Source organism: Trichoplusia ni, chromosome 2, assembly GCF_003590095.1.
Source record: "Trichoplusia ni isolate ovarian cell line Hi5 chromosome 2, tn1, whole genome shotgun sequence".
Lineage (NCBI taxonomy): Eukaryota > Metazoa > Arthropoda > Insecta > Lepidoptera > Noctuidae > Trichoplusia > Trichoplusia ni.
This window is the reverse complement of record NC_039479.1, coordinates 4,530,168-4,555,454: the sequence shown is the minus strand read 5'-3', so window position 1 is coordinate 4,555,454 and position 25,287 is coordinate 4,530,168. Positions and strand designations below refer to the sequence as shown.

General features: G+C 34.9%; 1 protein-coding gene across 1 annotated transcript in view; it reads left to right on the top strand.

Annotated features, from left to right (window-relative positions):
• LOC113501433 (Down syndrome cell adhesion molecule-like protein Dscam2) overlaps positions 1-25,287 on the top strand; it is a 182,756-nt gene that overhangs the window by 133,386 nt on the left and 24,083 nt on the right. The window contains exons 5-12 of the mRNA XM_026882565.1: positions 373-528; positions 2,080-2,211; positions 2,764-2,899; positions 8,818-9,005; positions 9,584-9,856; positions 10,573-10,677; positions 18,263-18,407; positions 18,758-19,020. Of these exons, the coding sequence (XP_026738366.1) occupies positions 373-528; positions 2,080-2,211; positions 2,764-2,899; positions 8,818-9,005; positions 9,584-9,856; positions 10,573-10,677; positions 18,263-18,407; positions 18,758-19,020 (1,398 nt within the window). The remainder of the gene's footprint in view (positions 1-372; positions 529-2,079; positions 2,212-2,763; positions 2,900-8,817; positions 9,006-9,583; positions 9,857-10,572; positions 10,678-18,262; positions 18,408-18,757; positions 19,021-25,287) is intronic.

The window sequence follows — 25,287 nt, the reverse complement described above, 5'->3', positions numbered from 1 at the left end:
TGCAGAAAATCACATCAACTTTTTTACGTTATGTTTTTTTTTTTTTTCGTAAGTGGGCAAAACATTGGAACTTTTCACAAGTGAGTAGTACATGAAACTAAATGAACCGCAGATGAAAACGATTTGAAATCTGCAATTAGGGCTCTGTAAAGAAGATCACCGCTTGCGTTAAGGGATTAAAGGGATAATGCGTAGTCAGCAGTCTTTTAATCGTATCATTCTCATGTACTAACCTCTAACGAGACCAAAAATATAAAAAAGTGGTACTTATGCCCCTTTTTTAATTAAACAGACTTCAAAATTCATTTGTTAAACTGAATAAGGTTTCTTTTAAAATAGAGGATTGTTATAAATTATGATACTCATCCACAGCACTAAACATACCATGGGAGATCCACGTGCCGGATGAGTACGTGATGGCGGGAAACGCGGCGGTGCTGCGGTGTATCGTCCCGCCCCACTGCGCGGACAGGGTCGGCAGTACTGACTGGTTTACTGACGACCAGATCGCCGTCTCGCATCATTTAGGTATTTATAGCACGCTATTATAGCCTTTAATAGCTTTACTATACGGGTTAGTTTTGTGTCCAGTGTACTGTGTACAGTAGTTACAAGTAGTTTTAAGATTTTTATGTTTATGAGAGCTTTAAAAGAGATAAGTCGGGTATGTAGAGGGTTTTGTAATTAACAGCTGTATGCAATCTCAGTTTCACTTTTTTCTTTCTCTAATACGTATCTTGAAAGGAGCTGGCAGGGCTGGTCTCTGGCACCTAAAGCAAAGCCAACAGTTTTGCATACGAAATAAGGAGTTATAAATAGCTCCAAACCTTAGTGAGTATTTTGAACTTAGGATTTCTATACGTGACTACATATTGGCAGTCGCGATTACGAAACAGGCTACGCAGAGCAAGAAGGTTAAAGTTATGATGTAGTACAGTCATTTGACAGTATTTAAAATTATAACGCTGAATAAAACACAGATTATAATCTAAGAAGTAATAAAACGTGACACGGAAGTTAAATGTAAGCACTATTTACACACACATTTTCACATTTGTAACCAAAACAATTTTCTTATTACATTTGAATACGTAATGTTCAAAACCAATTGTTTCATTAATCAATACAACAGCCATATAATAAAATGCCCTAATAAATTCAGATTGTCAATTTGATTTACATATCTCTATATTATAACTGGAGCGAGATATCGAGTTGTGATTTACATTAACTACGTGATATTCATAAATTATGTGACATAGTCGATTGTTTGGAATAATTTAGTAATTATCGTCACATCCATTCGTATTTCGAAGAATAGAACCAATTCACGCACAACGAAAAAAAATATTACGTGACATGATACATGAATTTCGCGCCAAAGGAAATTGTTGCTTTTTTTCATCAAAACGCTTGTCTACTGACGTCATACGCAATTACATTTTCGTCCTGAATCTTATTTTCGTAAAATAAATTGAGGTGTTAAAAGGAGGTTGAGTTTTTGGTACCTAAGGTATAGGTAACAATTTCACTGGCGTTAGCATTCAGGGTTATGATAACTCAAAACGCTGTTCGTAGAAAAAAGTCATAAATAATCCAAATTCTGCGTCATATTAATTTGGATATTAAATATGAATGTCAACGTAAAACGTTCAGGTTATCGCCGTTGGCAAATGTTAATTATGCTGCCACTGAGAGGCAAAAATAAGATGACGGATTCAGACACACACATAGGTATGTGTTAGGTATAGTTATTTTTTATTTTGGTTTTACTTTCATAAAAGTGTGTGATCCTGGAATTTTTAATTTTCTATCTGATATTGTTTATTTCATGCCGCAAAAGCAGAAAAGGCACAAAGAGAGAATGAAAGGAATGCCTCGTCCTAACATCTTTTTTATAGCCTATTTTAGGACCCACTGCTGGGCAAACGTCTTTCTGCAGACCTCTTTTCTTTTGCCATTTCTGGCCACGTGTTTGACAACCTACGTATTTGATATCAACAAATAAACAAAAATCATTTCTGAAATAATATTACATAAGAGCTTGAATGTTGATTGTTGACTATAACTTTGTTCCAGGATCTAAGTACCAGCGTCTTGACGACGGTTCATTATACATAAGCGGGGTGAGCCCGCGCGACCGGCACAATGCGTTCCGGTGCCGCGTACGGGACCGGATCACCGGGACCACGTACGCTAGCCAGTATTTCGGTAAGCTACGTAATAAATCTTATTTGTATCATCCCTTCCTTATAAGTATCTCGTGTTCCATATTTCAGTTGTCCCGAAATTCTCGTAACTCGTTATGAGATTTTGAAAGTAGAACAATTTAAATATTGAATTGAATGTGAAATTATTTGAAGAGTAGAAAGAATTCTTTTAAAAAAAAAATTAAGTAAAGGAATATTTTTTTTTTTCAAAAATTCAAATATTATCTCGCAAAGTGTATTGTGTCTTTTGATAGTTATAAATAAAATGACTATTAATTGTTGTCATATTATTTGATACTGGCATAATGATTAAAATACCAAATCGCCAATTCAAAAAAGAAAAAAAAACTTGTATTTGGCTAGCGGCTTTAAAACTCTTGTACTTTACTTAATTTTAGATGTTTTATTTCATTCGCTGAAAGCTCCATAAAAAAATATTTTACGATCCATCAATTTTGGACTTGTAACATTTTTCTGCACCAATCGCTGAAAAGCGATGCTATTTTAAACTTGTTTGCCTTATCTAAATTATCGTTTTTTCTTGATTATCCAGGTCACATAATAGTGACGGAGCCTAAAGGCGGTGTTAGACCGCGCGTGGCGCTGGAGCCGCGCACGCGCCGCATCCAGGCCGGGCAGGACGTGCGGCTGCCGTGCGCCGCACACGCCTGGCCCGTGCCTAGCTACAGGTGAGAATATAACACTGTTATTTTAATTAAGGTAGTGTGTGGTGATCGCTTTGCAGTGAACTTTCGTCATAGGATACGTAATTAGTCAATACAGTTCAAATGCTTACAGTATCTAGTTCAGAGGATCGGGAATTTGACATTAATTTTGTCAGAAACGTACAACATATTCAACCCTTCCTATGTTATATACATACATATAGAAATGAATAAATCCTAAAAAATAAATAAAATTTGAAATTAACTTATTCATCAACGATTTATGTACAAAAAATCTACTTTTTTTAAAATCTAAATAGGAAAGAAAAAGATTATTCGTAATATCTAATCCTTTCAAGCAGTCTCCAAGATTAGTGTGAAATTATGATTAAAAAATAGAAACATAATCAAAACACTACAGCAAAGGATTTCTATAAACATTTTGTCTGACTACCTAAAAATATAACCTTACATTTCATACCCTACTATAGCCACTAGCTAAAAGGTATTGCTTCAGCAAACAACGTCGTTGTGAAGACCGACACAACTGAAAGAGGCGAAAACTCCTCAGAAATAGGTTTTATGTAGCCAGCCAAGTGAAATGGCCATCGATTGAATCATATAAATGGCTTAAAAATCGTACCTACTTTTTACTGTAATTTTAAATACATCACATTATAATGCTTTTCAAATAGGCATGAACATTTATTTCCGTGGGAAATGTTGTGGGAAGGTTTCGTTTGTGTGTATCAAATTATTGAATATATTTAGGAAGAAAATGCATTTGCAATTTAAAATATATATATATTTAATCGAATAGATATGTATATCATAAGTTCGAAATCTTTACTTACGTATGCGACTAACTCGGCTACGTAAAAGTTTCTAACCGAAACATGTCAAGGCAACAAAGTTACTCTTCCAAGTTTTCTCTAAAACAATGTGTTAAAATTCACGCTCGAAATCTCTTAAATCCGATACACGCCGGCACTCGCCGGTCAAACTGGGCGTTTTATGTTGTGAAACCGTTTTGATCTCGTTCGCGATTTTACCACAATTTTATAATCCCCATGCGACGTGATTCGTTTTAACTGCCAAGGAGCAATTTAGTCGGGAAATCCCGGTAAATTACATTATACCTACCTACCTACCTACCCATATATCTGTATCTCTGTTACTGGGGTAGTGAGAGAAAACGATGTAAACGTTGATGATCTCCATGGTCGAGTGGCGTACGCACCGGTTGCAAGGTGTACTCTGAGGAACCGGGTTCGATCCCCGGTCGGGTCAAAGTAAAAAATTACATTTCTACATTGTCTCGGGTCTGAGTGTTTGTGGTACCTTCGTAGATTCCATAACACAAGTGCTTTAGCAACTTACTTTGGGTTCAGAACAGTTTATGTGATGTTGTCCGCATTTATTGTCAAAAAAAATAATTTTCATAATGCATAATGTTATCGTAGTACTGTTACAGCTGAGACTTTGCTATTTCTGTTCAAGTATTTCTGGTTTCGATAAGTTTGTGTCAGCGATCTGTAACCGTTCGATTCTGCAGATGTCTTTGCATTGGGTAGTCTATATCTACAATAGTGCCTGATTGATGAAAGGAGAACTTATCCGTCTTTTGCTGAAGCAATCTTTTCAGTTCTAAAGAAAGCTCCCAATTTATTTTACATTACTTACGTTGCATTTTGTGTGACTCCTAATAATGAAGCAGTTTATTACGTCGTAGTACAACAATATTTTATAGGCTTTTTCGTAAAACAAATACCTTCAAATTATACAATAACCTGTCTTTGGAATATCGTTCATCGACCCTTTCTGCAAGAAGCTGAAAACTGGCATTGCGCCAATCAAGTCAGCATTGCCATCGAATCAATATATCAATACTGTTCTAACAGTTGTATGCAGCTATAGCACAGTTTCATAATTGAAAAAATGAGGATTCATTTGTTTAAGCATTCAACTAAATCTAAATCCCACCAAAAACATTAAATGTAAAAAAATGCCAAGTCTCTCGATGCAGTCTTTCCATCGTAAAAAGTTTTGAGATCTCATAGAAGCCAAGTCCTATTCAAAATATTTTGTAGTTATAAATCAACATTTAGTAATTGTATCAATAGTTTTCTTTATATTATAATTATAGTGACTTGGCAATGAGCACAAGAAGAAACAAATAAAACGGCATATTTGTAGGAGTTGAAAGTTACACACACCGCATGCGTAAATATTAATATCACAAAATTAATTTTCTTTTGGTTTATCCGTGTCGTCCCAACCGAATTTCGGCAACGGCAGTCAGTCTTAGTGTACTCTCGATTCATTTACTTTCATAAAGCGATGGCCCGTAAGGTATTCTTAATTATTGTATTGGAGCATGTAGTCGGTAGTGACCATCATGATTCACACATAACAAATAATCTGATCACTGGTCTCGTCAGTAACATTTGCACATAATTCCAGGCATCAAGCAGCTTTTAATTTGTGCTCATTGCCAAGTCACTATAATTATAATATAAAGAAAACTATTGATACAATTACTAAATGTTGATTTATAACTACAAAATATTTTGAATAGGACTTGGCTTCTATGAGATCTCAAAACTTTTTACGATGGAAAGACTGCATCGAGAGACTTGGCATTTTTTTACATTTAATGTTTTTGGTGGGATCTCATTTATTTTTTGTAAGTGTATTTCTTTCTTTTTTTTTAGGTGTCATAATTTCTAGGACTTCAGCTACTGCTTTGCTTAGAACCCATTCTCTATCTCTCTTTTGTTTCTTCTCTGAGACTTCGTTACTTCTAATGTAAACAAGATTAAACTTATATATATATATATGCATATATATATCTACTAACTTACAAACTATAGCTAAACTATAGCTAAACTAAACTAAATAACACGTAAAGTTCTCCGAATATCAATTATCACTACAATATTTTTTAGTTTCGAAATGGTTTTTCATAGACAGGTGGCGCTATCAAATGAAAATTATCGAATTATTCTGAAGTACTACTTAGACTGCGCTTTGTAACGAAACCATAGCGCGATTCACACATGTACAACGCCATCTATCGAGCGCGCATACAATATTTATCGCAATACAATGGAGTTTTAGCTTTATTAATTTTATGAATTATTAATTTTATGTATTAATTTGTATTAATGATAGTCTGTGTATTACATTTATATTATTCTTTTCTATTCTATGTATGTATTCATCCAATTGAATAGGTACTTAAACAACGAACAAAGTTAACAATGCAGTCAAAATCCATACATAATGTTCTTGCCAAACCGCAAATATAAAATTGTTTTCTATGGCATATTATTTTTTAATGTTTTTATAATTTTTCCTTTATATGTGGCTAAGGACCTATCTTGGTGCAAAATTTGAAGTTTCTAAGTCTGCTAGAAGTACCTTAGATTTTTGATGATCTGTCAGTGAGTCAGTGAGTCAGTGAGTGACAAAATGGTGTAACTTTGATCGACCGTAACTCCTAAACCATTAATTCAATTGGCATGTAATTTCGAACTTAAGCTTGTTCTAATGCCTACTATTATTCCCCGAAAAGCTAAACTCCTAGCTTTGTCCACGTCGAAGATACAGGGGGGGCGAAACAGCCGCGAATCGCTTCGAGAAAAGATGGTACGGCCGTGCCCGTTTTGCTCGAGACTTGGCAGGGGCACTGCCGTGCCCTCAGATATATTCACTTATTAAAGAGTAACTAAAAAGCATAACATGGCCTTAAACCTTAACCTCAAACATCTGATTAAAAATATCATGTACAACCACTTCATAATATATCATTTCACATTTAAACTATTTCGTAAAGCTTACTGCGAAAAACGTCCATTAAATCAAGATCTGTATTAATGAAATAGTTAAACTACATAAGTCCATCTTAAACTTCACCTACGTGGCTGTAACCAGAGTAAACGTTGCCAAGTTTCAGTGGCCAAACTTGGTCATGTTTAGTCAAATAACCGCACGAACTCAACTCAGGGGTCGATGCCGCACAAAAGTTCCCCCACTTTGTGTTTGTCTTTTATACGTGGTTGCAACTACTGCTTACAAACTAAAACTTGATAAACGAAGAAATATTCAGGTAATTTATTACACATTTATGCACTAAGAACTCATTTTACAGACTGTAGATAAAGAACAGTGCTTTCATATTACTACTATCTTCACTATTCTACCTTTAAAATAAAGAACAAAACTATAATGTAATCTGACGTGATTCCAAAACGTCTGACAGTTATAGACTACATAAAAGATCACAAACTTCTTCATTGAACTGATAACATTTTATGTCTTCAAAGAATTACCGTGGCAAGAGCTTCTGAATACGCCATAAACTTTCATATCCAGCCATAGTTGGAGGAAACCTTTTAGAATGCAAATGTCTCGGTGCATTTCAACTCCTTTCACAACTATTTCTAAAAGGGGACCTAACTTGGAGAACATTGAAGATTTCGCGCCACATAGCCATTTCATTTCCGCGAAATTTCGCTGGATATAAGACCGTATTCACAAAGCTTCGTCTGTCGTGTAATAGTGTTCTGGGCCGAGTGAAAGCTGAAACTATGTGATGGGTCGCTTTCATGTAACATTATCTGGACGGAGCGAAATACTCGAAAGTTGCTCCACTACGCCCCTACGTAATTCAATCCCAAATAAATTTCTCTCCTCATAAACTATGTCAAGGGTTATTGAGTACTTCAAAAGGCATTACAGATATTTCCCATCACGTATTCCAATAAAAATGTTTGTTGCGTATTGAACGATTTTCGCTTTTATACACCTCAACATTAAAGCACTAGATGAAATCCCAAAAATGTAACGTTTAATTACTTACAGGGCGCAGCTGGTAGTAATTTTATTTTAATTAAAAATACCGATGATACTTCTGTGTTAATTTATTAACCTCTGAAATGTTATTTCCAATGTAATAAATACGTTTACAAACCTAGCAAAATACTAGTATCTACCTAGTTTATGATCTTATCAGAGAGTGTTTTATTATCAATAGAAAATCAGGTAAACCATAATGGTTAGTGCGGTTAACCCTAAAACACGCTACAAATGTAAATCAAATTATTGTTTTTGAAGTAAAATTAGTAAACATTTTGCTCACTCATCTTATTTCCTGTAAATATTTTAAACGCGAAAGTTTATATGTGTAGATTTTTGTTCCTCTTTCACTCAAAAACTACTGAACGGATTTAGACGAAACTTGGTACGCAGATAGTTTATAACCAGGATGTACATATAGGGTAGTTTTATCTCGATTTTATGTTCATGTAGGATCATTTTCTCTTTTCCAACAGTTAGTGTTCTATAAATCGATGGAACTATGAAAAGGCGTGCGATGTGTGTCAATTACGTTTGAACAGTGAGCTATTTGTCACGAGTCGAGTCGCGAGCTATTGATGTCTTTAGCTCATTCAGATCTCCTTTCCTATGCCAACACAAAGAAAACTGCGACTAAGTATGACGTGAACAGAGTGAATGTGAACATTATGGCTTTTGCCGGAAGAAAAAATGTGAGTGGAATTGACCACAAAGGAAAGATAACTACTATATTATAATTTGAAAACTTTAAAGAGGTACCTAAAATTTCTTGTAGAATCGGTATCATTAATCTAACAATTTCAAATTTGACTGCACATATAGCCGACTAGGTCCATACCAAAAACCGGGTTTCATCTACAAAGGCTTGTACTAATTCCCAGTATTTTTCTATCATTGAAATGTTTGGGTAACCCTCGCGCTACAGTAAATAAATAATGTAGTAATTAGAATCTAACCAATACAGGATGAATAAAAAAAATACACCAACCACACCAAAGATTTTCTTCTCGATTGAACTTCCCAACTCCTTACTCTGCTTTTCAGGCAAATTGAATCACATTTCTAAGACTGTCTTCCCTCAGGTGGTTCCGTGAGCACCACGAAGAGCTGGTACCTATCGAGAAGACTTCCCTGTGGTCCCGCGCGAGGCTGCTCTCAGGTGGTCTGCTCGGCCTGCAGGCGGTGCGACGTGAAGATGCCGGCCGCTTCGTCTGTTGGCTTAACAACACTGTCGGTGGGGAGTCCGTGCATTTCACACTCATTGTTACTGGTTCGTATTTTGGAATAGGATTTTCTTTTTGATTTTTTTATATTTGTAGTGAAGCTGAATATATGTTTATATTAAAATTTTATGATGAATAGATGATTGATAATCTATTAAGAGTGAATTATTATGAAATACCAAACATAATTGATACTAATGCGAATACAAATTGTATGTTTTATGGAAAGGGGACAAATTACTGTAGGTTAATTTAATAAATACCTACGTATTATTTATTAAATTAACCTTTTAAAATTAAATGAATATGAAACTTCACTAATTCATCGTTTATGCGAAAGCGAAATTTAAATACAACATGTTTATTTAATCCTGTAATTACGCTCATTACAAGCTTTTATATATCTACCAAATTCTTTCTAAAAATACGAGGAAAAACAGCACAGAATATGCCTCTCGAATTCCAAGAACATCGCGTAATTTATGCACATACATTAAGAGTTCTCTTTCGGAAAACACGATTCACTGCCGTAATACAATCCTAATTGGGATAATCGTAAAATTTTACTGCTTACAATGAACAACATAACGTATCACTTTTCTAACATTTTCCTTTCGCTTTATAGAACCCATCTCCGTCCGAATAAAACCCGAAGTTGTCCGAACGAAAACGAATGCTGACGTCGCGTTTGAATGTAAAGTGTCGGGCCATCCAATCGAGCTTGTCTACTGGGTGCACGACGCGAAGGTTGTCAAACCCAGCGAGAGAATAAAGATTTCAGATGACGGCCTAAGATTACATATCAAGAATTCTCAGAAAGATGACCAAGGCGTATACCAGTGCTTCGTCAGTAACACGAAGGATCAAGCTTACGGGATATCTGAATGTTTAATAGACGGTAAGCTCGATTAAATTTTATTCGCCAAAGGAATTTAATTTAATTACAACTAAACGCTTTCCTCGCCATTAGATCTCCCCACTTCCTTTCGTAACCATTTCATTAAATTAATTAATTATTTAAAACAGCAACCAACTTTTATAACGCTGTTTCTGTAACTTGAAAGAGTATAATTAAAAAATGATTAAACAACTTTTCTATTACAAAAATTTACTTTTTTCGTTGTTCTAGCAAACTTTTTATAAGACTGGGCAAGGACATTGGCTTTACAATATAAGATTTTCCTCTAAGGAAAATCCTTACCTACTAAAATATCTATGTACCTAGTACCTACCAAAAATACTTTAAGAAAATGAATTCAAGGATCAAATTATTATTAGTGTATACTTTTTGACACATCCAAAGCGTCCTCTATCCTTCGTAAATATTTTACTCTTGTTCTAATTTTAATTGTAATAACCTTAAAAGGAATCAAACATAAATTGCATTGAGAAACAAGTGAAAACAACACAATTTCATGGGCCACCATGAACCGTAGCAGCAAAAAAACATTTCTTCTAACCTTCCACAGCTTGGCACTCAATATGATAGAACGTCATAACTTGTACGAAATAAGATACAAACCTATACCTTGCAGTACTTACATACAGACATACAGTATGTCCAGTAAACCATCTTCCAAAACCCGTCTTCCTCACAAATAAGTATGTTTGCAGTGTCGGAGTCTCGGTCCCGCGCGGCTGGTAACCGCTCGCGGCGCGCACCCTTCGCCCGCAGCACGCACACACACGACGCGGACTGGAACTTTACCGGAACTAGAGGTATGTGTACTGAAATTGTCTGAAATACCTGGATTCTAAACCTAGGCAAAAAAGATATTTGAAATTTAGGTCTGTGAAATTTTGTATAAACTGAAATTTATTCCAAGCGGTTGGAAATTTTCATCGGGTTATTTTACGCGAATGCGATTGATGTCCGAAGTTTTAACTGAAATAAGATTCAATAATTATAAGAGCCAGTTTCATGAGCAATTAAATGTTGTTCAGTCTTGTTGGTAAGTGTAAAAATATTCGAATCGAACATTAAAACAAATAAATAGGTTAAAGTCGCTGATCTATTGTTTGCCTTTTGTTGGAGAGATGCTTGTGAATAATGATACAATACCTAGGTCTTGTATTCATTCGAAGGTTTATTAGAACAAGGACGGAAAGCTAGTACAAATAGAAGTCACTCAACCCTTAGTTTACATAACACATAATTACTTGAGAACAAAAACATTCTCGAAACAAAAACTCAGTGTAGAGTTATTCTACATAACATAACCAACGATGTTGACATCCTCCCCTTTCAAGCACATAATTAATTTAAAAACTCAACGGAGTCACAACGTTATTTTATTAAACAAACGGGCAACCGAGGTGGTAATTTGCTAAACAAATTATCTAGTGTGGGTCTACAACTATCTGAAATAAACAAGGGTTCCATATAACTTTACCACTTACCGCCGGTGTCAGTGTTGCCAACTTTATGATAAACAAAAGGTAACAAAGTTTGGACGGCCGGCCGCGGCACGGGAACGCGTTTTTACAAAATGTTTGGACGCTACGTATTTATAAAGAAAGGCAAAATAAATTTACTGCTGAACTTTGTCCGGTCAGTTTGACTCATTTAAATGGAAGAATTGAGTTTGAAGTTCGATTTGAGTTTGGTTGTCATTACTCTCTATTGTTTCTGGGAATATTATTTTAAATATACCTTTATGAATTTAACGGAAGGAACAGAACTTTACTGAGTTTTCACTCATCACTTTTGCAAGAAGTCTTATAAGAGGAGATTAAAGGAGGTCTATAAAATCAGTTGCATTTTAATACTCAGGATAAGGTCAGTGAATAAGGTATCAAAATCTTTTCCTCAATATATTCGTTAGCAAAGGAAGAGTATTCCCTCCGTGTTTGTTGAGCGAGTTAGTTTGGTGTAGCGTGCTGTTGATTAAGTAAATTAAACATGTTTACAAATTATCAGAGGAGGAAAACCTTTTCTCGGAAACCTTACTCGCCATCGTACATGCCAACATCGTACATGTTTTGAAAAAAGAACAGATCGGTAGCCAACGAAACAGTTGAGATAAAAAAGTTCATATGAAAGAAGACTACCATATTTTTTCGTTAGTTAAAAAAACTCATTAGCTTCTTTATACCACAGTCGTTTTATTTGGCAATTACAGTAATCGTTGTATTTATCATGATGTGCATCTATTTCTAAAACGTTCTCCACACTTTTAACGACATGTACCTCCTAGTAAATTCAAACGAAACGCCGAAGTTTTTCACGTGACTTTTATAAGAGAGGGCACCTTTTTCAGTAAAAGAAAGTTTTTGCCGCCGCAATCCCAGCAGTGCAGAACGAACGTGTAAATAAAAACGAAAACTTAGTAGCACATGCATGTTCAGCAGCCACATTAGGTGGTATACACGAGCGCATACGGTAGATATGTAAATTTAAAACATTTTATCCGTCCGCTCGACTTCTTCATAAAATATTTAAAAGTCCATTTTTAAGCGCGGATCCGGTGCAAGCTATTAGAGTCAGCTCTTCAGCTCAAACAAAGAGCTTCAGTGACGCAGGCAGCTGCCGCGGGCGCATCCAACCGCCGCACTAAATACTAACCGCGGCACAACCAATTAAGATCGTATCTCGAAGCTCATAAGGTCTATTTTCCCCTCCCCCGCCTCGAAATATAAGCCGCTTTGTTTCATTATTAATTCGTTCCCCGCTATTTGGTGTCGCTGCTCTTCAGGGGTTCAGTATAAGTAGGACCGTGACGTTACACCCAACCACTTATTTCTATGCCGATTTTTTTTCCATTATTTTGTTTTCCTTGTGCAAGAAATATCTTTCTAAGAACGTTAGAAAGCTTCTGTTAGTATTTTTAACTGCGTCGTATGTGCATTGAGAATGAATCCATTTTTTTATTTTATGTGGTGGCTTTAAGACTTTTTCTTTGAATACGATTATTACTGGTTGTTCGCATTTTATTTTCTAACACGGTATGGAAAACATATTTTCTGAGTAAACAAACTTGTTTAATGTTCTCCAATACTCCAATTGTTAACTTCTAAACACAAACAGGAAACAAAACAGAAGAAATTCAATGCGAATCTGAAATGTTTTGTTTTAACGTCTACAGAAATACATAAAAACATCGCCCAAACTTATTTCCTTGATCCCGTATCAGAGTTACGTGTAAATTATTTCAAGTAGACCTATAAACATTCACTAGTATCGACTTACGTAGTTAAAAATAAGGTTCTTATTCGTAAAACACAATTTACATATTACCTCATAGAACACCAGTTCCAAAAACAACAAAAGAGAATCTAGGTAAAGCTAATAGAACAAGATACTCTATAAATGATACAAGTGGTTAACCTGGCAACAAGCTTCATTTGTTACTAGCGAGCAAGCTGGCTAGACAGGGAGGAATGACTCCAGCCACTACCATTGATAAACTGTTGCACTTTCCACGATATTCTAGAAATAGAAGTAATAAATACTCAGATTGAATTACCTTCGGATACTTGCCAGTTGCTAGTGGCCGTACCTGTACACTTGTTACGCAAAGAGATTTCTACGTTAAAGTTTATTAGCTATTGATTTATGGAACCTTGCGATAGATTCATGTAGAAGGTACCTCAATGCTCATTTGGTGAATTTCATTAGAAGCAGAAATCAGCTTTAATTTTTTAATTTTTATATAATCTAAAAATGACATAAAAAGTGTAAAGTACAGTAAGTACGTGACATTGGAATTTCACGTATTTAGCAAATTAAAAACAATTACTTATACTTTTAACTGCAAACTGTTCTTCACAAATAAACGTTATAATTTTGTACATGTTAATAATGCTTTATATCTGTAATAGAGTTTGACAAACAAATAAATTTAGAAAGTACATAGTATCTATTTAGAATTTATGAATTATTCTTTTATTCCAAAGTAAAAATCTCCCGTAACAACTAAAGGCATATTGAACACGTGCTTCACACGTGAGCGATCTATTCACTAATAACACTCATGGTATATTCACGGCGTCCCATCTATCTATTGATAGTGTCTGGCAAGTTCACAGACGCGACTAACGGCAGGTAAACTATTGTGAGAGCACAATGATGCCTACGCGTCGCGTCTGCCGCATTGTGTATCACAGACTAATAGAATTTATGTGAATTGACGAGATATACCTAGTATATTCGCGTGCTGGTTGAAAGAAAAGGTTTGTTGGAAAAAGAGATATTAAATAGAATTATTTGGTTTTACTTATTATAGAGAATGAAGTTGGAAATGGAAGCGGAAAATAAATGTTAATAAGAGAGAAATTACGCGTCAAGTTGTTCGTCCACAGTGGACTCCTAAACCACTTTCCCGATTTCAATGAAATTTGCACACACACGGCGCGCCGTGTGCAGTTTGATCCAACTTGAGAGTTAGAATAACTTTTATTTCAGTTTGTGGTTATTAATATAATTTTATTGCAAATTATTAGCCAAGTTGTATGAAGTTCGTCGGGTCAGCTATTAAGTTTATAATATTGTAAAAACATATGACAACTTTTAGAACAAGGTTTGCACCTTTCATCACTCATCTGTCAATTGTTTTAGTTTCTGTTAAATTCATACCATTAGTAACATGTTTAAATACCGCACCTATGACCGCAGTCCAAACTCGTTGTACAACAGTAATTAAAACAAGCCTGTTTTGCACAGATAATCAAAACGATAAATAACACCACATAGTTTATACACCAAATCAAAGTGCCTTTAAAACTAACCATTAAGGCTGTACCCAGCTAACACTAAGCAAATAAATGTCGCAATTTAATGTGGTTTCTAATGAAGGGCCCAAACCCCTTCAGCATTATTACTTCGCCAGGCATGCCGAGGTATCGAAATACACATAATTTTAATTCCCACTTTATTGCGCCATTTATAAAGGAAGCCTCCTAAACAATGTGAATTTGTATTAGAACAATACCAATTTAGATATTTGTTGTCTCCGTAATTATTTTGTAGCGTGCAGCGATGTGAGAAACTAGATTGTGCTGGGTTAGTCATATGAATACCAGCTCAAATCTAAGTTCATAATGTATTAATTTTGCATTAGCATTCATTTAATAAACAATTTCTGCATGATAGTAACGTTCTTCTTTTGTTTCTTGGCCAGGGGGAGACAACTTAACTTTTCATGATACATTGTCAAAAAACCTAAACCATTATTGATCATATAACTATACCTACATTATTAGAAGCAAGAAAAGATATGCCTGGAAAGTTTTTGGTGAAATTTCTAAAACACAAGCCAGGCTATTTAGAACCGCAGACGAGTACGTTAACGTAACTAAAAACCGAAGAAAAACCTAACGTAGACACTGAAACAAGAGATTCAAATAAAACTAACGTTTATTTCAAAGTTACAGTGTTGCCAGTTTAAATTGCGGAACTAAGTAGGACACTTATTGCACTGTATTAGAATACTAATGTACCAGCTTTCCTCTTCGCCAGTGAATTACATAAAGAAATGTTATGCAGATAAATTATGCAAATTGTTTAATCTAAATGTTCAAGGAGGATGGTAATTGTGAGATTACGCCGCATCCCTCCTCATTTTTCAAAAAGGAACACCGGATTAAAGAATTTCGTGCCTTCCTTTAATTATGAAGCTACAATTAAAAGAATTAACGGGGGACATGTGTTTGGTGGCGTAAATTTAAAAAAAATAAAAGGTCAAAGAGATTACTCCAGGATTTGTTTTCGGGACTGACAATCGCTGAGTGAGCGTCCAATTCATTTGGGATTCTCCTTTCCGATGTCGGTAACTTCGTTGATACATTTTTGAATAGCTTTTCTTTTATGTAACCTCATTTTTATTTGGGTTAAAAGTTTAACATGATTTATATACTGTTTTATTGGGAACTGTAGCTCCAATGCTATGAATAAAGAATTTGCTTTGATACGTCTTTATTTATAATTATGGCACGGTATTCTAATTGTGAAATCTGTGGAAATGTATTTCGATTACTCTGGCGACTGTGATCTTCTGTTAAACTTGTGTCTTTTTTCTATTTTTATAAATTGTTCAGTCGATTGATTTACAAGCCTTTATCTGACCTCCTAAAGCACAAATATCAACAACTTTATTTTAATGTTAAACGCGATATCTGATTTTACTTCTTTTAGGCATAGATAAGGCTAGTTCAATGTACTTTGCTCGAAACAATAAAACGTGATTGTTTTACGAAATAATCTTTCATCGTGAATTCAATTCACCTTTCCATCATCAATCATCTTTTACAAGCAATTTCTCTTTAAGTCCTTTCAAATCAACAAAAAAGCAAAGTTGTTTAGAAAATTAGGAGCATGTTTTATTATTCATAGCCTTATCCAATCACAAAAGTTTGGAGCCGCGTACTAAGCCAGGTTTTACCTTATTCCTTATCATTTGAGGTGGAAAAATTATACACAGCGGAGCGAGCGTGCCGCGCTGTCGGCTGGACGGATTTCTGGAAGCCGTCTGTCGGTCTCATTAATACCTCAACTACTTACGTACATCTAGACATGAACTCAGAATTTAAACGTTTTTTTTTAATATCTTAACCCTTTGTCCCGTGGGTTATATGTGAACGTTTCTATTGTTTAACTATTATGTCTATTGGCGACACAGCGCAGTAGTTAATCTTGGTTGTTCGTTAAGAATTTTGAACGAATGGAAAAAGATCGACTTTCGTAATAGTGAAGTGAGTTGTAAAAGCAATTGTAGGAATAAGTTTACATTTAACGCTGTTCTCGTTTTTCCTTTTACATTTGCATTTTAAAACATACTTTTGAGGTGTAAAAAATAATATTGTTTTTATCATTTCGATAAGAGGGACTCGGTTATTTGCGGCCATTATTTCCTGCAAATGTGCTGGTATGGAAATGAATTTCCACATTTTTCCAATGAATTCGATCAACGATTATGGAAAAAATATTGATTAAACAATATGCGCACAAATTACTTACGTTCTCTTCAATTATTAATTTCGAGATAAAGCTTGATCGAAGACAGTAACGGATCGAATAACGAATCGATTGAATTTTAAAGAACCTAACCAAAAAGAATGATTTTTTTTTAAGGAAACTGTTTTCTACACAACGCGTTTCGAATCACTGGTATTAGTAATCAGTTCTGCAAAACTTGTAATATAGTCGTGAACTAAATACAAAAAGCATTTAATTTAAATGCAACAATAAAAATGTCTATTAAATAGCCAAAATTTCCCAAAAACTAGAATTCAAATATAGACCTTCCCGACAATACCAAACAAACTCTATAACCAACATTAAAAAAAAAACAAATCTAAAAAATGACTACCCAAAGCCAAAACGCAAAACGTCTAAACAAAATATGAAAATGCACATTCATTTTCTACAAAAACATTAGATAATACCTGCTTCGGTCGTGAGGATCTAAAGAGCTGAATATTAATCAGAGAGACCGGGATGCATCTATACTGCACGCTCCGCCCTGACGTAGACCGAGGGCGATATTATTCTTTCCCCCTCACTCCGAGATAATAAGCTTAGCCTTTGTTTTTAATACTCGCCAGTTAATGGGTTTGTTTGTATGAGAGCAAAAAGAAAAATTTCTGACAAATGCAGAATGTGAAAAGTCCCCTTTGATCATACCTCTCTAGATTATTTTTAATAAGCAAAAGTTGGAAGTCGACAACTATTTATAATTTTCATTCATTTCTCTACAACCACCCTTTCATACGTTCGTTATTAACGGTGTATGAAGTAGATAGTCTTTCAGAGTGAGAAAAGAAGCGTAACGTAATAAAATAAATAAATTAGAATAATTTATACTATAATATTTCACACAACGCCATCTAGTCTCTGAAATAAACCCAGACATCGAACAAATGATCGTGCTCATCACACAATCATTTGTTCTGGCTGTGAACTGAATCTCGACCAAATCAAACCGAGACCTCTGTAAGCAGTTAGGGCCACTAATCAGTAGACGAACAAGGCAGTGAAATTTATGAAAAAAATACATAAAACATAGGCGATATGTATGTTACATTCCGCATATTTAATACATTAACAGTTAAAGATATTCAACAAAAATGTCAACAAGCTCTCTCAGAGTTAAATTCAGAATGATCACGTAGAATTGCAATATATAAAGCTACTTGTTCGGAAAACGTATCTCACACAGCAAAATACTTATCGACCTCTCGCTTCAATAAATTCTTAGTATTTCTATAGAATAACCCAGTTAGCTGGAAAACACAATTCCAGTGAAATTGTGCTCTATATCACTTTATCAACAATATATGGGGGATATATTTATTTAATTTGTTGCAGAATCGAAGCCCGAGCTGGTGTATTGGTTTTCGGAACAGACTTTGCAGCCGGGGCCGAGTGTGTCGCTGAAATGTGTGGCGATGGGCCATCCTCCGCCGCAGTTCACGTGGCTACTCGACGGGTTCCCTATACCCACTAACTCAAGGTAATAAACGAAGCTTTGATAGTTCTTAATACTATTCTTCAAGCTAAAACTCAATGTTTGGAGAATATTGTTCTCAGATAAACTTGGGATAAATAGTTTTCTCAGTCGAAGTTATGATATAAACAATAAAATCTGTCATCCGTCAAAGTTTCGTTATTATGTTGTTTGCACGCGAAAATTTAGACTGGTTCTGATGGGATTTTTGAAGTACGTCTTTTACAAACACTCATAAACAAAAACTTTTGTCTTAACCAGATTTCATTACCCATACTATATTTTAGGTATTTTAAATATCACTGTCGCGAAACCTTTTTTTCTTAATTCAGACACCAACATAATCCTACATTTAGGTTCGTAGTGGGGCAACACGTGACGCTGCAAGACGACGTCGTGAGCCATCTGAACATCAGTCGAGTGACCGAGCAGGACGGGGGAGAGTACGCCTGCGTGGCATCCAACACTGCGGGGAAAGCACTCCACGCGGCCAGAGTCAACGTGTATGGCTTGCCGTACATCCGAGAGATGCCCAAAGTTACCGCCGTGGCTGGGAGCGACCTGAATATCAAGTGCCCTGTCGCCGGCTACCCTATCGAGTCGATCACGTGGGAACGAGGTAAGCGGCTCCTAACTTATTCACAGCTTGTTTATTGAACACAGGCGTGTCGAAGTTTTGCCAGGCATTCAGGAATCTTGGGGTTGGATCACTGTTTTTATAACTGTTCCGGATGAAGGATAGGGTTGGATAAGTTTATTGACATTTATATTGAGTTTCTTGGATAATAATTACAAATATACATAAGTAAGTAAAACGAATTACATACTATACAAACATTATAAAAAAGCTTTAAGAGAAGAAAAGCGTATTGATTCAGTAACGATGTCGACACTTTTACTGCTAAACAGTTACATCGTAAGTCCTTCAATATAACAGAACTAGCTTTTGCCCGCGACTTCGTTCGCGTGGAACAGTGACTTCCGGCAGATTTTTGGTTTTACTCACATAGTTCCCGATCTCGCGGGATTTTTGAGAAGTTCCCGCTCCCGCAGGATTTTTGGGATAAAAACTATCCTATGTCCTTTCTCGAGTTCCAAACTATGTCTGAACCAAATTTCATCCAAATCGGTTCAGTAGTTTAGGCGTGACGGAAAGACAGATAGACAGAGTTATTATCGCATTTTTAGCATGGGTAGTTTTGCCCGCGACTTCGTCCGTAAATTTACTTTGAGCAGAAAGTTTTTAACCCACTGCAAAAAAAGGAGGAGGTTCTCAATTTGACCGTATTTTTATATGTATATTAAGGCATATCAGTTATTGACCGATTTGAGAAATTCTTTTGTGTTTGAAAGAGTAAAGTGTCAGTGTGGTCCCATATAAATTTGATCAGTCTGAAATGTAGAAGATATCCCAGGGAACTCTTCAAAAATCAACAGAATGAGCTCTGCGTTTCAATTATATTAAATTTCAATTAAATTATATTACAACCTATCCTATTTAACAACCAAGCTTAAAACTAAATAATTTAAAACGAACTTAGAATTACAGTTTTACTAAACAAAATAACTAAGTACTAATATTCGAGATCAAACCTACATCAAACAACGGAACCAATTTAGAATTTACGAAACAGGACCAATCCACATAAACGACCATACAACCGACAATACAATTTTACCACGACGGTACCGAAGCGCTCGGCCGATACCCAACCAAATGCGTGTAACGAAACCATAGCGCGATCTATTTCGATCCCAACGCCATCTATCGACCATAGTGACAACTCGGATTATTTATCTATACTCCGTTCGGGCATTTTCTTTGTACTAAAAGTAGTATTATATTTTTTATATGTTATTTTATTATTTTTTTCATACCTTTTTACTATTTATTTACTTTTTTCCGATGAATTAAAACAACATGAACCGAACTCGTGTAACGATCGACACCATTGCGCGTAGTACTAATAGAATTATCTATACTCCGTTAGAGCATTTTCTTTGTAGTAAAACTTTTATTATATTAATATTATTTTTTTTACACCTTTTTACTGTTTATTTACATTTTTCTGATGGATTTTCCGATGAATTAAAACAATAACATGAACCGAACACGTGTAATGACACCATTGCGCGATTAACGCCATCTATCTACGGAGCATAGGAACAGCTCGACATTTGACCAATAGATGGCACTATTATATAGTATGTCCGTAATAAATTTTATTTTTTATTTTTATTTTTTGTAATAAAAACTATCCTATGTCCTTTCTCAAGTTTCAAACTATGTCTGTACCAAATTTCACACAAATCGGTTCAGTAGTTTAGGCGTGAAGAAAAGACAGACAGACAGACAGACAGACAGACAGACAGACAGAGTTACTTTCGCATTTATAATATTAGTTTGGATCTTGCCCAATAGACATTGATAGAGGCATTTATTAGGTTATTCACGCTGAGTATTACATGCTTTGCGTCAATTCTTTGCCAAATGCCCGTTGATTTAACGAACATTCTGGCAACTATCCCGATCTCGTTACACTAAAGGCACTGGGTGTATGATGATGTGATGTTACTTTAGTTTCACAATATTCTTATTAGAAACAGCTGTTTACTTATTTAAATGTCGATAAGGGGTACTAACAGTCGGTTGCTGAGGAGCGACCGAACGGGTGGCGACTGGCCACAAACCATTAATATTTAAACCAGAGCGGGATAAATTAACCTAACCGAAGTTTACAAACCCCTGAAATCTCATACTGGATAAACCATACTCATCTAAGTAAACCGTTTCTTTTTAAATTTTGCACACACTAAAAACATTTGGTAGTCAAAAAAGAAGAGAAAATTTTATATATTGTGTGATACGTATAAAATGTGATATACGGTTGGTAACGCTTTTCAGGTTATAACAATAATAGTACATCATTATTATTTATGAGTCAAAATGTGTCTCAAGAGAATGGTTAATGTAGAAAATGAAAAGTAATAAAAGGCAGTCTTGTTTTGTAGCGTCTCAATGATTCAATGTACATTAGGGTTATCAAGTTCTAAAATCAAGGCGTTTAAGCTACAACATAGTAGAGGATTCATACTTAAATGCTGACTTGGTTTGCTTCGCATATTTATCGGGATTTCCTGACTAGTTTTGGACCTAAGCGGCCTTAATCATGAGCTGAAGCAGCAACAGGGTCTCGAGTCGAGCTAGATAATCCCGTGAGCCATATACCTAGGTAAACAATACAAAACTTCTCTTGTTTATTTGGGATTAAGATTTTAGTTTTACCACGTAAGCTTGTACATGACATTCAAAACGTAAAGTACTTCGTACCCAAATTTCACTTTAAGTTAATCGAAATAAGTTACGGTCAACTAAAATCTAAGTACACTTATACGACGTAGTATCTTTTCGTTAGTCTTCATACTTGCCCTGTCTTCTAGGTCACGGGTGCCTTTATTATTTTATTCACAGGTGACAACCCTAGCTCCACTAATGATACGAAATTGACATAATTTTCGTCAGAGCCTCACGTACAAAAATTGAATTGCCGCCCGGGGGCTTTTGTAAAAATGATTTTTATTTTCCTTAAATGTATTCGTTGTGCTTTTTTGGAAATGTTTACTAATGAACAACTTTACTCGTCGTACTCTATTCTTACATTCTATTGAAAGGTCAAAAACTCTTTTTTTCTTGTCGCTGAACATATTTTAAGAACAAAAACGTACAACGGACTTTAAATAAAACGAATGAGACAAAAATGATGCATTTTGTGTAGGAATCAAATTAATGACGATTGACCAAATTATGATAAGAATTAGGAAAATCGGTTCATCCAATCCGAAGTTCTAAGGCGACAAATATAGAAAGAAAAACAAAATACCGACGAATTGAGAACCTGCGCTTTTTTTAAGTCGGTTGAAAATCACTTCAGGAAGCTGCCTTAAAGTGTTGAAGCGAGTTTCCGATAACACTAACTGTCCGATATCCTGTTATTCACATCAAAAGGATACTCACTACGGCTCCGGTTCTTATACCTAATTCAATTAGTTGACATAAATTGAGGGACTATGTTAGAGCGACATATCGTAATTAGCGAAAGATAATAACAAAAAAAAATTAAGCATTTAATAAAATATTTATGCATTATTTTGCATTATTTATGCATATTAAGCAAGCAAAGCACGCAGCCTAATTTTTTTCTTTTTAACCCCTTGAAACTGTATTCACGCGTTTTACGGTACATAAAAGTAATTCAGTGTACCTGCCTAGAGAAACTGACATAACATTTTAATGAACAAAAATAACTACATGTACACAAAACCCAGATGTAAACAACACTTTATTACTTCAACAAACCCCTACTTTTATACATTTTATTTTAATTATCATCAATCTTTTATGAATAATAAATTCTGTAAAATACGTGTTGTGAATGTTGCATTACAAAATGTAGAGCAACAAAAATACATGCGTACACTTTACTTTATAACGAATAATTGTATCATATGGACAGGTATTCGAATTTGTATCGAAAACAAAACTGAAAAATATTCTCAAAGATGTTATGACGAAATTGAGGACGCATATGTACGTGCATGTTGTACTAAAAACTTGTATACACGGTGATTTTTTAGTCGTCTTACAAAAGCAGCCCAGTTCATGTATCCGACGCAAAATACCTCTAGGCGCGATTATGATTTTTTTATCATCAACTTAGATAATAAGTTTGAAGAAAAATTAAACAAGAGAAATCTGAAAATACTCTAAAAAATGATAAAAACACCGCCGCCCGCCCCTCTTACTATTGTTACAAGGCTCGGACCGCGCTCGCAACAGAGCTGTGTTTCTAAAAAACTACGAATTGCATCATAATATTGAATAAAAATTGCATTTTTTTTTTAATTAAATTTATTCAAAATACCAATTTTTTTATCATGAACGTGTTCTAGTCATTGGATACATGAACTGGGCTGCTTTTGTAAGACGACTAAAAATTCACGGTGTCTAAATATTGGGAAGAACAAAAAAGAATTGCGCGATTCATATTTCAAGGCATATATACGTGCATAAGCGTCTTGTACTAGAAACTTGTGAATAAATATTTGGATAAAAAAAAGAATTGCCCGAATCATATCTCACCAAGCTGATTCCCAACCAGCCCGACTTAACAGATGCTCTACAATGTGACTACAAACGACAATCCAAATTTCCAGAACTGAAACCAAAGTGAAAGTAACCAGATTAACATAATAATTCGAAATTTTCATTGTAAAATTATTGAAGAACCTCAAAACAATATAATTACATTCCGAACAATATTGTTTCGTCCATTATTCACTGCATATTTCAGTTATTAATTACTAGCTGTTGCCCGCGAACCCGCTCGCTACAAACCAAAAAAATATCCCTCAACAACATAAAATCGGGATAAAAACTATCCTGTTTTAATCCTAGTTATGAACTATCTGTGTACCAAGTTTCATCTAAATCCGTTCAGTGGTTTTTGCGTGAAAGAGAAACAAAAATCCAGACATCCATACATACAAACTTTCGCGTTTATACTATTATAGTAGGATTCCGAACAGTTCCGTCGAATATTTAGTAAATATGTCAGTTATAATTAAGTTCCATCCTATTCCCAATATTCAATAAAATACACATAAAATGAATACGCCATTATCACTTATTTGTAATGCTGCTAAATGGACTAAAAATACTCTTATAAATGTCATTAATGTTTTATACCCGTAACGTAACACCTGAATGGATTTTAAAACGTCGCATTAAATTTCGGTATTATACTCGTATTTAATTAAAATTACACGTGGCTCTCAAAATTATGTTTCATTTTATAAACCCGATGCTAAAATTAGTGTTTTATCCAGTTATACAAAAAAACTCATGTTTATGTTTTGGAAAACCATTTATAATATCGGTATTCAAAACCGAGATCCTAAGTTTAATTTCAGGTAGGTAGCTAATTTTTCAGGCACTTTTAAAAGTTTACAGTTAGGGCTCTAAGTACACTGAATAATGATTATTTATTTCACTATTTAAAGCTTCCGAAACACATTTTAAACAAACAAACATTCAAATACGACAGAAAACAAGAACCGTTAAACATAATTTATATCTTTCTAGTTTTCTAGTAACAAAAATAGGTGTTCAATATCCACTAAATAAAAGAAGACATTGAAGACGAAACGAACGACACTTTAGTCAAACAGTATCGAATTAAGGCCCCCGGGGAGGTGACGGGTGCCTTCTAGCAACAGGTCTAAGAAACTAGGGCGAAGGTGAAACGAATAACTACATATAACTTTTAGATTATCCAAGGAATATTGACAACACAAGTTATAAGAGTTTTTGTTTTGTATTTCGTTATGATATTATGTTTGCGTTGTTTTTATGAATGTGTCGGCAGCGGGTCAGCATAGCCGACATTGGATAAGGTATTCAATTAAACACTTATTAAGGCTCATTATTGCTTATTCCTGGCGATTTCATCGCTCTAAACATTTTCCCATATTATTTTTAATACTCGCCCGTCACCACTTGCTAAGCGCGCTGGACGCTGGCTAATCTCCCCGGCATTGCGCTGTCTATTCATTGCGCATTATCTAGTCAATTCATACATTCCATTAATCTTTATATTCACGATCGTATAATACGTTTCAATAATTATTCTCGTTATTATTATACAATAGTCAGTAAGTCTCACGCAAATTTGATTCTCCAACAACTTTTTCTCAATTTAAACATAAATAAATAAATTAATTAGCAGCGATAATTCTTTAAATAAATGCGGACAACATCACATACATTGCTCTGAAACCAAAGTAAGTTGCTAAAGCACTTGTGTTATGGAATTCAGATACAACGAAG